Genomic DNA, 14,681 nt, shown 5'->3' with positions numbered 1-14,681 from the left:
CAGCTGAGTGCTTGCTCTCTCACAGTGTGTGTATGTGTGTGTGTTGTCATTATTATCCACTCTGCTCCCAGCTCAGAATGGCCAGATTCACTCAGACTGAAACAAGAAGGCAGCAGCATCCACAGCAGCATCCACAGCCGCCCCAGCCCACTCTTTCCGACCTGGTTTACTCCGGACCGGGGGCACCAGCGACCCAGCCGCCACCACCACTGCTCTCACATCAGCACCAGTACCCCAAACCCATGAACGGCTCAGAATCCATTTCCATTCATCCGGACAACGGCAACATGAAAGACCAAGATGCCATTAAGCTGTTTATCGGGCAGATACCGCGGAACTTGGAGGAGAAAGATCTGAAACCGCTGTTTGAACAGTTTGGGAAAATCCACGAACTGACAGTTCTCAAGGACCGATACACCGGCATGCACAAAGGTAACGTGTCGCCCCTTACGCTGCCATTTTGGCCCAAATAGTATTAGACGTGGGTGTCTATTCCTTTCAGGTGTAAACAATGTTTTGGATATTGTCTGCCAGCGATTTTCTGTTGTAAATAAGCACCACAAACGCACCCTCTCCCTTGCAATCCAGAGATGCTATCAATAGCGCGCGCATCCTAACACGTTGCCATCTAACATTTATGAGTTTTGACATGTTGTCCTTGTCCTACTCACTGTTTTTATCCATTCTTTCCCCAATAACGCGCCGTTACGCACTTGCAATGTAACAATTTCGCTTTAGCAGGTCTGGCGTTTACACCTATCAGTCGCTTGTACACAAACCCACTGCTGATACATGGTACCACTTTCACTCGTATTGATGCCAGATCTGTATTTCTTAACACGCTCTTAAGTGGGGCAGAGGCGCTTGGAAAAGATGCATTTTTAACGAGCTTTCCCCCATGCCTGTCCCATCTTTTTGCGGAGGGGCGGCATCATTTATTCATCCATAGGCTTTCTATAACATCTCCCCCATGTGCGAGCGAGTGCAGTGGGAGCCAGGGATGCACACACACGCACGGGCTAGCACACAGTCCGAACCAGCTCCGTACGCTGTGGCCGCCTTAAACTGTCACCAGGATGACACAAGATGACGGACGCAATGGAAGCTCACGGTGCGCACTGACAGCTTCCATTACCGAGCCGTATACAGCAGAGCGCACTGGCACAATGGTGATGAGAATAGCCTCCATCATAAGCATCATCATATCCTGGCATTTGCGAATGGCCTATTGTGACTTGACCTTTAGCTTAATCTCTACTGCAACGTATTGACTCACAGTTATTTTAATTATTCTCACAGAGGCTCATTCCACTTGCAATTACATTCCACCTGTGCATTGTTCCATTAAATAGTTTGACCCATCCAGTGCTGGTTACAATAGTTGTAACCATCTTCAACACTTTTGCTGCCCAGAGCCAAGCACGAACAAACAAAAAAGCAATCCTTAAACGCAGAGGGCAGGGGTTATTAGTTTAGAATTTAGGCTATTATATGACAAAAGGATGATTTCCTATCAATGACAATGTTGCATAATTTTATGAATAATATTTATTCTGTGTTTTTTGTGTCGCTCTAGAACCTCAGCTAAAAGCACATTCAATTCAGTGTCAAATGTAACTTGTTAAATATGACATGCCCTTGTGTTATAAGTTCATTTTTTGACTCATAGACTCATAAAGTCTAAACAAAAGCACAAAAGACGAATACTAATCACTGCATTATGTGAATCATTTATGGCTAAAGTGGCCAGCTTCTCAACAGCATGAACTGCCTCTTACACATACTATGTCTTATTGCCGAGTGTTGCATAATGATTGCACAAGACTATTTAGCCCTTGAGTGATTGCTGCCTGATCACCGTGTCAGGGAAAAAGCACAATTTAAGCTTCTTCCTGTATTTATATTAAGACAAAATGTTGCTTTATTGGATGGCTGTGTCATTTTGCTGAAAAATATACATCCCTATTATAGCTGAGGTATAAATTTCAAGTGCCGACATCTGTGCCTCCTTGTTCTCCAATATGAGGTACTATAGCTACATTTAGATTAATGTGGGCAATGCCAAAACATTCGCAATTTTTTTGATTTAGAACACCGAAGATGATGCCCCGGCTAAAACGAATTGCAATCTACGAATATGCAAACTATCTGTCAGTAATCTGAAACACTACACTGAATCGTATTTGGATTGATGTTATAGCTCTGTGCCTTAATATACTGTATGCCAAAGCTTCACAAGCCAGTGGTGTTTGGGTTGTTTGATTCTGGAACAGTATGAGTAATTCTTCTGAAAGATATTGTGACAGCACTTGGCTCTGTGTTTCTGGTTAGCTTCCTGTTGTAGGATGACTACTTCCTGTCCATATTTTAACGTTTATAAAGAATATAATTGCTGAAGAATGTAAACGTCAAGCCAAGTGTTTGAAAGATTAGTTCATATTTTGGAACATTTTATCACTTTGTTTAGCATCAAATTAACGTTAGCAATTAGCTTCAAGGCTACAACATCCTCATTTATTAACACACACTCATTTTTGGGATGGAAGTTTTTACATCCTAATCATTTGTTAATGATTGGAAAGAAGTTTGAAATGTGAACTGCTGAACCAATACAAAAATCACTTGCATTTATGAACCTGTTTGTTCAGGTTATGCAGGTTTCAAACAACCTATGCAGCCTTGAGTGCTTTTCCCAAGCCCAAAGTGAGAGGGTGGTGTTAGGAAGGGAATTTGTCATAAAACTGTAAACCACATAACATTTTCTAGGCCGAAAACTTTTTTACACAATTGGATGAAATTATCAATCCACTGACAAATTGTTTGGCCAAACCCGTATTATTATGACAGCTTTTAAAATTGATCAGCCTTGTGCTTTGTGCGTTTGTTTTCTTACGCAACTATTCCCTGTGTTGTTGGTAATCCACAGGGGAGAACATGGAATTAGTTTGTAAAGCGTGATAATAATGCATGGCCGTAATAACTCGACTCAAGAGGATTAGCAAATGTGCATTGTCTGAAGCAGTGGTCTCCCGGGTGATCAGCTGGTTGCCTCCCTAAACAGTGGCTGCCTCTGCCAATTAAAAATCCAGTCTCGACTGGAGTCCTCAAATGATTAATTCTGCCCACGCCGTCGATGGCCTGCCAATTATTGTCGCCCAATTGGTATTAATAGGTGGAGGATTTCCTGATGTGGAATTCATTGCAGGCTGTTTAAAAACTTCTCCCTTCAATCCCAATTAGCGGCTTTTTTATAAACGGGATACATTTTGCATTTATTGTGGTGTGTTTATGTTGAAAGATCAATAGTGGATGAGAGTTTAATTATATGTGTGCATTGTTAATGACATTCCCATCTCCCTTCTCCAACTTTCATCTGGTAGTCACATGGATAAAAAGAAAATAGCACTTTTCTCTTTTGCAGACAGACGATCCAGTCCCTGAGCTCTCTCAGCCCAGTCTGACAGCACCGCAGTTTGCTATCAATATTAACCTGTTAATGAATGTATAAATAGAGCTGAGATATTGCTGTGGACCTCAGCCAGAATATTTTTTATTAAATATTTATATACATTTGATATTTTTCTTATGAAGCTTATCTGATAACGATAACGATAGTGAACTATATTTAAAAAAAAGAGAGATAAGGGTGCACCATTCATCCCAAATGTTAGTAATATATAACAGGCTTTCTCAGTCCCAGACATGCACCTAAAAGTTTGTTAGTGATTCTAAATGTGAGGGTGAATGGTTTTATGTGCTGTAGTATGTGACCAACAGGCACAACTAAGATGTGTCCTATACCTGAGGTCTGAAGTACTGAGTAGATGAAACATTTTGAATGCAAAACATCACTTTCCACTGGTGCTGTTTAGTGCGACATGGAGCTGATAACAGAGCGCAGTGTTCTTATATAAAATAGAGGATGTTCATCTCCATAATGTCTTCTGCGCCTTATGGAAAGTGTCAAAGATCACGGCACTGCTGTAGGACAGCCTCCCCCCTGAGGAAACAGATGGGACCAAATCACTTACACACCACAAACAGAGCTGTACGTGACAAAAGTGCTACATTACACAATGATGCATAATTACTTATTCAATGAAATGACATAAGCCGTTTATATTTCATCATCATGATACAACCCACTCTTATTTGGTATGTTTTTGTGATTCATTAAACGGAGTGCTCTGAAGGGGTCAGTCAGCAAAGGCCACCAGTCTGAAGCAAATGATGCAATAATACAAACTTTACAATGCATAAACAGCTGTAAATATTGTAATAAGCATTGGGCATTCCTCATAAAAGATGCAGCAGCTCAACTGGTCCTGACAGCCGCTGTGGGCCCGTGGCTTCAGGAGGAGGAAACAGCCTTCCTCCCTTCGCCTCTCTCGGCTGGATCTCCTCAAAGATCTCCAATGGATGTTGTGCTGGCGGTTACAGTCCATGGACTCCACCTGAACCTCTCTCCTCTCTGTCTGCCTCTTCTGCGAGCAACTGATGTAGTGTGTGATGCTACCTTCATTATTACAGAACATTATGTCCTCATGCGCTTTGCTGGAAGTGCCATTATTTGGTGACCTTTGTCGAATGCGTTGGTCTTAATGGGAGTCTGGTGCATGAACAGACTGAGGCACGTCTGAGGCTGTTAGTGTGGGGTCCGTGGATACTGTCATCCAGCTTTCTATAGGCACTGTAAATGGCTGCAACGGGCCCCTAGACATTAAAGGGCCCCCAAACTTATCGCACTTCTACTTGGGGGAGTCCTCTTTCTCTTCCTCTTGTGTTGAAGTTGAAGCTTACTAAAATGTCTAATAAATAACACTTTTGTGCAGTTGTTGTGTTACTAACTTGGATAGACCTGTTAAAAAGAGCCAGGCCATAAAACCTCAAAAGTGCCGCACTGACTATAAACTTAGAACATCATCGCATTGCAATCATAATATACAAATTATCACAGTCTAATATCCAGAATGATTAGGTTTATAATTTAGGTTCTGTTAAATTGCTTCTACTACATTACTTTGAGCAGTTTTATGCTTTCATAAAGAAAATCCCATCACTCATATCACTCACGCAATTTGCATCTTTTTGCTTTGCTGCTATGAATATGCACAGAAATGTATTGAATTGATTGTTGGGTTATATTTTACATAAATGTACTTCTCCCTCTCATGTTCCTCCTTCATGTTATTACACAAAGGTCAGAGCTATTGCTTTAGTCTAAATAGAGGGATAGAAGCCTATCTATTTTGTATGTGGAGCTTAACAGCGAGTGCCATTGCCTACAGAGCAGAATGTACTCTTGTGGGGTGGAGCGGCGGGGGGCTATGAGGGAACGCACAGAACAGGCAGAGGAGGAGGGGGTTGGTGCACGCTTTAATGTTGTGTTTGAGCCTCGCTGGGCACAGATTCATTTTAGAGGCAAAATGAAATAACAAGAGAGGGGGGGGGGGGGGGGGGGGGGGGGAGAGGAGATTTTAATGCAATGTTTTGTGATAATCCCTCTCTATTTTGGAACGGTTCAGGATAACTCATGCGATAAAGCCTCGTACAAGCCTGCAAAATAATAAGTTATTTGTCTTGCCTTATACTACCGTGGCCTTGGAGGGCTGTGTGTAACCCCAGTGTTTTGGCCGAAAAAACAATCAGAGATTAGTCAAGCTGTCACATCGCTCTGAATGCCAAATGCCCTGAGCCCTTGATGCCGGTGTGAATGAATATTACACAAATGTATTACATGTATCTGCGGTGTGTGAATATGACTTAGCACTGTGGCTTGATCCCGTGCGCAGAGCTGTCCTGACGTGACAGAGAGGGATGGGGACAGGGAGGCTGGCACATACGTGGGCACACAACAATGGATGTATGAGCAGATGGATAAGTGGAGGGGAAAAGATGAAGCGTTTGTCAGAGAAGCTGAAACAAATGGCTGCTTTTATCCCCAGGCAGGAGGCGCGCAGAGTGATGGCTCAGCGCACGACACACGGGAGCCTACTATAGACGCAGGTTACAGCCGTCTGGGTCCTGGAAAGAATATAGGGAAAGTCAGTAGAGCGATCTTTATCTTACAGGACCCAGTACCTTTGAAATGAAAGTATATTTTTGAGCATAATCAAAACTGAAATAAAAAGGAAATTGGTTTAAGAAACTGTTTTTTAAAGTGTAATTAATTAAATAGCATTCATATATTTTAATAGGCCTGCAAGACTAATTGCAAATTTGAGTGGTGGAAATTAAATTTGCAAAGGCTGATATTAATTTGATCACATACACTGACTGATAAAAAAAAAAAAAAGTCTCCACAAATAAAAGGTTGTTGCTCCAATCTTTGGTTGGACCGCCTTTAGCTTTGATTATTATGCTTTCGCTATGGTTTCAATGATGTCAAAAGATCCAGTGTTGCATTCACTTTTCACCAAGATCTTGTATTGATGACGGGAGAATGTGACCACAACACAAAGCCTTTTCCAGCTAAATCTTAAGATTCTCAATGGGTTAAGATCTGGACTCTGTGGCCAATCCATGTGTGAAAATGATGTCTCATGCTTCCTGATCCACTTTTTCACAATCCTGGCATTGTCATCATGGAATAACCTGGTCATTCATTGGGCACATAGTGTTGCTGAACCTTGACCTGACCAACTGCAGCAGGCTGTGTCTTCTGCACACAACAGTATATATAATCTCTATGTGAACCAAAAACCTACAAAAACCTGCAAACCTTTCCAATCATGTTCTGAAATGAAATCCCTGCAAGTCTTGGTTCTTTTTTCGCATTTCATTTCAGTTTTCTCTTAGATGTTAATGCTCCTTGACATGATTAAAGTGTACAATGCGTAAACTGTCTTGATTAAAAAAAAAAACATTAAATTGCAAATCTAATCACAATCACAAAATGTGTTACAAAAAAGTACACAATTGGATTTTTCCAAAGTTGTGCAGCCCCATGAGCTAGTTTCTTCACTAAATTTCCCTGAGCTGACACTGGCAATGGCTGCATACTGTATTCAATCACTCTTTAAATCAACATATACTAATTTGCGTTTAGCATTGGGGGAAATGCGTGAAAGCCGAGGTCTGTGAGCGACGTGTGAAGATACATGCAGCTCAGCACGGTTATAAATAGCACTTCTGTGGTATTTCTGAAAATAGGTTAAGCTGCCATCTCTGCACTGCTGGCATGACATCACTGATTGCCTGCCAGCCTCCCCCAAAAGACTGCTCCCATCCCGGGCTGGAGCATGGGCAGGGAGGCAGAGGGAGCATCTGTGGGCAAACGTATGGCCGTGTCCCCCCAACATCCCCACACGGCCCATCATTTTACTCACGTGGAGCGTCTCAAAGTCTTCACATCCATCGCCTCGGTGAAGGAAGACTGTTGTAGCTAACCATTTCTGTGCTTTATTGCCAAACTGTTCAGGGGCAAACAGGCTTTACTGTGAAAGAACGTCTAAAAGAAAATAGATCTCACGCTCAAACCTGAAACCTTTTACCTGGGTTTTTTTTGGACAACAAAAGCCATATGCTGTTATAATAGCAAACTCATTCTCATGCATTAATATAGATTAAAGCAGTACTAAGTAACTTGTTTAGGGGGGCAATACAAATGTTAATGGGATAATTGGGGGGTCTTTCATCTCCCCCTGGTGTCTCTGGCCAGAAAACAACAATTGCAACTTTCCTGCCTACGGGTCGGAGCCACCAATACACACTAATGGAATCACAAAGAAGAAGCTAACAGGCTAACAGGCAAAGCTAAGTGCGGGCTAGCGCCACTTTAACAGTATTTACAGCCAAGTTTAAGTGAAAAAAAATATCTCCATTGTGTATTTCTCTCCCTTTGTCTTTTCTGTGTGTAGTATTTACTCTCATGGGCAATTAATGAGTAAAAAAACACAACATGCTACAACACCTGCAGTGGCGCTTATGGCCTCAAGGGGCAACAGTTACTTAGTTCTGCTTTAATAAGCAATTTCAGATGAATCAAGACAGTTTCGTGATTCACCAAATAATATCTTCAGGAGTAGTGTATGGGTTATTAGATACCTGTGCACTGTTACGTGCCACCACCTTCTTTGATATTTTGTAGGAAAGAAAGAAAGAAAGAAAGAAATTTTGTTAATCACCAAGCATCAGCTGTTTGTCTCCATTTATCGGACCTACAGTATTCACACATTTTAACAGGGGCTAAAAATAGCTAAGTTTGTTTCTCAGGCTCAACATTTTTCCTCATTAGTGCGTTAAAGCAATATGCTAATAATAAGACCGTTTTTTTTACCTCATAGATTGAAGAGGAAAACAAAAAGTAGTAACGTAACATCCATCCACATATCCCCCAAAATCTTCTATTGTCTTTCCAATATGAATAGCAAACCCCGCGCCTTGTCTCAGATCTCTGAAACACTTATAAATGATATGCCACAAAATGACGTGCCAAATAGTGCTCAGGCAAGTATGAAAGATAAATCTTTCTGTTTTTTTCTTCTTTTTTCTTTTCCGATGATCAAATGTTCGTTTGGATGAATGAGCCCAGTGTGACGGCTTTGTATCACTTCCAGCTCGGCACTTGGTCTGCGCTTCACTATTCAACATAGATCTAGTTTAATTAAAAACGGCTACTGAAATTAATTAACGGTGGGATGGGTTATCGTCTTGCTATTGTTGGCTGTGCGGGTTAGATTCGAGGAAGACCGCAATTTTTCATCAGAGTTTCATTAGACTTTCATTAAAACTTTCTTTCTTTTCAATCCCTCCTTCCCTCCTTCCGTCCTTCCTTCCTTCCTTCCTTCCTTTCTCTCCGTGCTAAAGGTGGTGCAGAGGAAATATATGTCGATCCAATTACTAGCGCTGCCTGCTTGTTAGTCAGACCATTAGTGTTAATTATGACTTTTCACTTGCTCTTTGTGACACGTGAAAATAAAGAAGTCAGAAAAAAAAAGCTCGCCAGGACAAGTACATTAAATCCTATTTTTCAGAATGCGAAAATAATAATGGGGAAAACGCAATTGGAGTATAGCTTGTTAAGTGCCAATTATTTTATATATTGAATTTAATGAGCAAATGCATGAGTACTCAGGGCAAGTTTGTTTGTAGCGACATGCAATTAGTGTTTAAGGGATAGTGTGTGTTTCTCCGCCTCACTTCTTTTCTCCCTCCCAGTGTCCTCTGGGCTTTTGAAGCTTTATCTTAAAAGGTATCTTTCAATTTGTAAAATCAAAGCGTCTGAAAACCTGATCTGCCTCCGAGTAGCCGGACGGTTTTGCTGCTGTCAGTCATCTGTGATTGTGGCTTTGCTGTGATCAATGTCCTGTCTCCAAGGTTTAAACGTCTTTCACCTTTAAAGGGAAGGACACGTACATACATTATTATTGGGAATTTCGCTTCTAATGTGACATCCGGGGCATCAGACGAAGACTTTACGCAGCAGGCGAGTTCAGATGTCTTTAGAATTCGCTATAGCCCCCCCTTTCCAGATATAGTAGTAGTGCTAAAACACAGCTTCCCATGCTGTAATTAAACAACCAATCAAAGTGTTCCCCTATCGGGAGTGGTCCAGCAGACACTGTGATATTAAAGCCCACACTCTTTACATTATGCTGTTACTTTGTTGCCTTTCCGCTGATTAAAGGGAAAAGTTGTGTCGCTCTCATTTGGTTCAGTTTTCCAAATGGGCGGGAGCAGTTTTGTGACTTTGACTGGGGAGCGCCGTGTGGAAACTTGTATTGATTGTGTGTAAATGGTGTGGTCAGAGGAGAGTTGGCCGGGGGAGGGACAGTTGGCAGGTGAACTCCAGTTTACAGCAGGAGGCGCAGAGTGTGAACCCCAGCACATTATTTACAGCTCTGTGAAAGTCCATCCATTAACAGTGTCAATTAGCCCGCTCATCAGGGATGCAGGCCACTCGTATATACTTTATAGATCAGGGCCTGGCTTTAAGAGCAGCAATGAAGTAGCGAGACTACTTTAAACACTACAGTGGGGTTAATGGTGCCAAAATGCTACACCTGCTGTTACGTTGTGAAAGAGCGTTAGTGCGTGGAGATGCAGCTCGAGCGATCCAAATCAAACATCATAACCTTTATTCACGGTTTTCACTCTGACTTATTGAATGAAACTTAGTCAAAAATAGAGCCGTGTTGGGCATTTCAATGAGTTGAATGAATACTGTTTTTAATTAGGTATTATTAGAGATGCACCAATCCAGCTGTTTTGCTACCAATACCGATACTGGGTTTTGAGTATTTGCCGATATTTACCGATACTACTTTCTTAAAAGTGGTATTTCTGTGAGTGAAAAATGTAATTGTCTCCATTTGAAGATCAATAAAGTCATATTTTATTGGCATGATATTACAGAACAATGATCAATTATATCTAAACTCTTTAAGTCCATTTAAAAAGGACTCACTGGACTTTTCTACACTACTTATTCTTGGGTTTATGACAGGATTTTGGTTACATTAATATAAACAACTCACATGAAGGGATCTGATCATTACAAATATGTAAAATACAAACTCTTGGCTTCAGCAGTGGTTGAAACTAACTCAGATTGTTTGACCTGGTTTTTAGCTTTACAATGATGAGCGTGTTTTTAAGGCGTTGAGAGACAAAACTGGTATCGCTTCAGTATCGGATATTTGTAGCCGATACCTGATATCGTATTTTTTTCAATATCGGCTCCAATATCCGATACCAGTATTGGATTGGTGCATCCCTAGATATTATCACTGAACTGTGCATAATAATATTTCCGTTCATATCTTAGTTTTTGCCAACGCACTTTAGGTATGGGATTGTGATGTTTAGAAAAAGATGAATAGTAGCAGAATAGCTACTTGCCCGCTTTTGACCCCGCTCCACAATTCCAGTCTGCCGAATTTAGGCATGGCACCGAGGAAAACATGCTTTTTGCACTGCTGCAGTGAACAGTGACGAATGTCTGGTTTTCTGGGCCTGCTATAAACTTTGTAGCAAGGGGCGAGAGGAGCAGGAGAAGCAGCGACTCCCTGCTGCAGGTAAACTCCTGTCTTGTCGCCAAATTACGAATTAACATGCAACAAAAAGTCATGTTTGGTCACTCTTACAGCACTGCCCCACAAGCTGTAATTTGGCAGTAAAGAAATAATTGCAAAAGATAAATGCCCTATGGTTTTAGAAAACCCATTTGAAGTCCCACTGCTTCACTGTGTGCGTTGGCCTTAATACCCCTGCTTTAACCCATTATTAGTCCAATGACATGCAAACAATTCTTTTTAAAATTTATAGCATTTGTCACGCTGATTTGACATCGGTCACCAGATGATAACACAATTCGGCTTGTGCAAATAACTCACTGTGTCTGTCCTCTGGGACGTGCTGCCTATGGATCTGTTTGACTGCTGCTCACGGCCTAGTCAAGTCTGCGTGAGCGAGGAGCAACAAATCAATGGCTCAGGTCCTCTAGTCAGGGGTCAAAAAGGATAGCAGGGAAGGTCCCGGGACTATTTCTTGTCCTCATGATGGACATCGATGCCCCCCCCCCCCCCCCCCCCCCCCCCCCCTTTCTAACAGTCCAGCCCCCCGGCATAGCTCAAGGTGAGAGGCGGAGGGGAGGAGCAGTGAAAGGAGAAGTGGAGGGGGATTAGGAGCCCATGAACGCATGGATCGACTGATGAAAAACTGATGGAAGAGTACTCTCGGCCCCAGGATTAGGAGATGGTGACTGCACACGGCGCCCCTTTAAGGTGGCTGTCTGACTTAATTAAGGTTTACAGGTTACGCTAGGCTAGTGCTTATATTACTGTGCTCATTACAAGCCCATTAAGTGTGGGCAGAGAAAATATTGTTGTCAGAACAATGAGTGAGGGCATTTCGGAAAGTCGGTGCCAACTGCATGCTTCAGCTCGTCTTCATTACACCTCGTGCTCTGTCTTCCAAACATCTTTATGTTTATTTGACTGTGAACACCATCAGTGCAATGCAATTTAAGAATAAGCTTCTCTAGGACCTTAAACACTAAATTACAATTATTAAATATCTATAAGTTTAAATAATGAGCAACATATAAGTAAATCAATCCTGATCCTGGACTTTAAAAGTATGCAGGACCTAAAGTAAAACACAGATGTCATTGAGTGGCACTGGAGTCACCACTGAACGTGATTATGTGAGTTAAAAGCTTCTCTGAGCCCAAACTGATTAGGCCTTCCTTCTCTCACTGTGTGGCACTGCGTCCCTGTCTGTGCTCCTGGCAGTGGTTCAGGCCATAATCACATTGTATCAGCACTGATGATGTGTGCTTCAGCTTCTGACCCCAAAAGCCGATCAGTCCCCTCTGAGACCCACCCGGCAGTAAACGAATAAGCAAGTATACTTTAGCTTCAGTGATAGCATTTTCCAGCAAGTGCAAATGATGTAAGAGCAGTGCCGGGGCCGGGCTCTGCTACCTTCACACTTTCTGGCCAAGGAAATGCCACATTGAGAACAAGTTCACACTTTTTCATTGCACCAGGGGTAGCTCAACTCCCCTGGGGCACGTGGATGGAGCAGGGCTTGAAAGTGGCAGTAAAAGAAAGTGAAGCATTTTGAAAAGTAGCACAGTCTTTGACTTGCCTGTAAGATTGACAGTGCACAGCAAAGTATGTGTTTTTATGCAGCCCCTATTGTTCAGAATAATCTTTGTTATATAAGTTCATTCAATGGAACCAGCTGGACTTTCTAGACTTAAAGACGATATTTCACCATCTTCTTCAATGGCCAGGTCTTACTGTGTCCCACAGTGGGCACTGCAGTTATAACAGTGCACATCTCTCCCTAACTCTGATTCAATCAGCAATAGAGAGAATTAAATACAATCTTTGGAAACAGTAGAATTATATTGACTTAATCCGACGTTTCGCCACAAACCATGCAGCTTCTGATATTTAACCTAGATGTTTTATGTCTGTGTTTGAAGAGTCTTTCAGTCATGTTCTAGTTTAGTTTCAAGTTCAGTAATTGTAGGATTTTTTGTCCTCATAAGAGGATTCCACCTCTTTATTTAGGCTTTGCTGGCTTAAGGTTTGGTCTACACGTTATAATGAAGCTTTAGTCTTTGTCTTAGTCTTAGTTTTTCTCTCTAATGTGAGTCTTGTACAGTTGATTGGTTCTTCAGCAATGCTTTGGTATTAATATTATTATTCGCTGGCTTCCAGCTCGGGTTGACATGTTGTGAGACAAATATTGTCAGTGATGGTCATTGATGGCAGGCAGCCTGTCAGTCTTTGTGAGTTTAACTCATCAAGAATCAAGGCTAAGCAAAGGATATCGGCTCATGACACAAGAGACTAGCAGATAGAAAACTAGCAATTAGTAGCTTAATAAAACTGCCAGCTGTTGTCAACTGTTTTATTAACAAAAATAAACATTTATTTATTTTAATATATACCTTTTTGTCTGGAATCTGGAAATAGACAATAATAAAAAGAAATTGCAAAAATGAAGCTGTAACTGAGCTGTTTTACTGTAACCAAATAGTTTGCAGTATCATTTGCAGCCACAGAGAAAATTGAATTGGGCAGAAATTCTCTGTTACTGTATACTGTTTTTCTATAGCTGTCTTAACTACACTTTTCTCTTTACTGTAGTGTTTAATTACAAGTGAATTCACAATGGTGACTGAGGGTAATTGGTCCACTTTCCCTTCACACAAGTGCTTACAGAGTGCATAAATCCAACACAGTAAAGAGAAGCAGAGCGGGGCACATATGGGAGAGTTTTTGGCTTTAGCCCTCAAGCTGAAATCATTGTTTGAGAAATAACTTTTAAAGTTTTCTCATATGATGCAGAAGATCATCTCCTCACAACGGCATGGCTTCCCCAGTGCTGTGTCAGCAGGCTCAGATTACAGTGGCTTTTTGTTGTGTTTCAGACAATTTCATCATGCCTCTACCCCCAGCTCCCTCTTCTGCACTTGGTATGCATCGCAACACTGGCAATTTGTACGTGTTTGGATTCCAATTATAGGGTTGTTAAAGCTTTTTTGCCCATGGCCTGCAAATTCTTATTAAGCCATACATTAAAAAGCAGAATCACATTTGAATGTTATTCATGTTTCTCTGTTGTTTCCATGAGTTGTGTGTTTATGAATTCATTCTCATGCATTACATATTAAAAGATAAATCATGTTTGTGATTGTAATGCAAAATACATGTTCCTTATTTAGAGATAGGGCAAGTATTTGTCAAGTAAACAAACCACATGTGCCTTAAGAGAGTAAAAAATGAGCGAAAAACAAACAAGGGAAAGAAACCATTTCTACCTATTACACTGAGTCTTTCCAGAAACAAGCAACCCAAGCAGCACAGAAACATATTTCTTTTTACAACCTTTGCATTTCTTTATGAGCTGACGCTGAGCAGAGAAAGAGTAATAGACAGAAGCTTGAGTGATTGAGTGATTTTGTGACTGTTTATTGGAAATCATTAGCTTAAGGGTGCTGGGACAAGGGAGAGGAGCGACTTTTCTGTGACACCACTGCTACAGTCAGCCACCTTTGAGGTCATGGCAGTGGATGCTCTGGGACCACTTTTCGTCTCCTCAAAAGGGACGGTGACTTGTGACCAAGCAGCACAGAGAATGCAACCTGATACTAGAGATTTGTATATATCTTCAAAACATTCCCTGAAATGTTCTTAATTTTAATTAATTGTACTTTTTAT

The 14,681-nt window shown here is 41.4% G+C and overlaps 1 protein-coding gene across 8 annotated transcripts in view; it reads left to right on the top strand.

Moving 5' to 3' along the window:
• The window catches only part of celf5a (cugbp, Elav-like family member 5a), a 225,780-nt gene continuing 211,099 nt past the window's right edge, over positions 1–14,681 (top strand). For 5 of the 8 annotated variants that reach the window (XM_079574687.1, XM_079574690.1, XM_079574689.1 and 2 more), the window contains exon 1: positions 1–432. In XM_079574687.1, the coding sequence (XP_079430813.1) occupies positions 33–432 (400 nt within the window). In that variant the 5' untranslated portion in view covers positions 1–32. The remainder of the gene's footprint in view (positions 433–14,681) is intronic. The other 3 variants (XM_079574684.1, XM_079574685.1, XM_079574686.1) reach the window with 2 other exon arrangements.

The sequence above is a fragment of the Gobius niger genome (assembly GCF_951799975.1).
Source record: "Gobius niger genome assembly, chromosome: 17".
Lineage (NCBI taxonomy): Eukaryota > Metazoa > Chordata > Actinopteri > Gobiiformes > Gobiidae > Gobius > Gobius niger.
The sequence above is the reverse complement of the archived record's forward strand: the minus strand, read 5'-3'. Positions and strand labels throughout refer to the sequence as shown.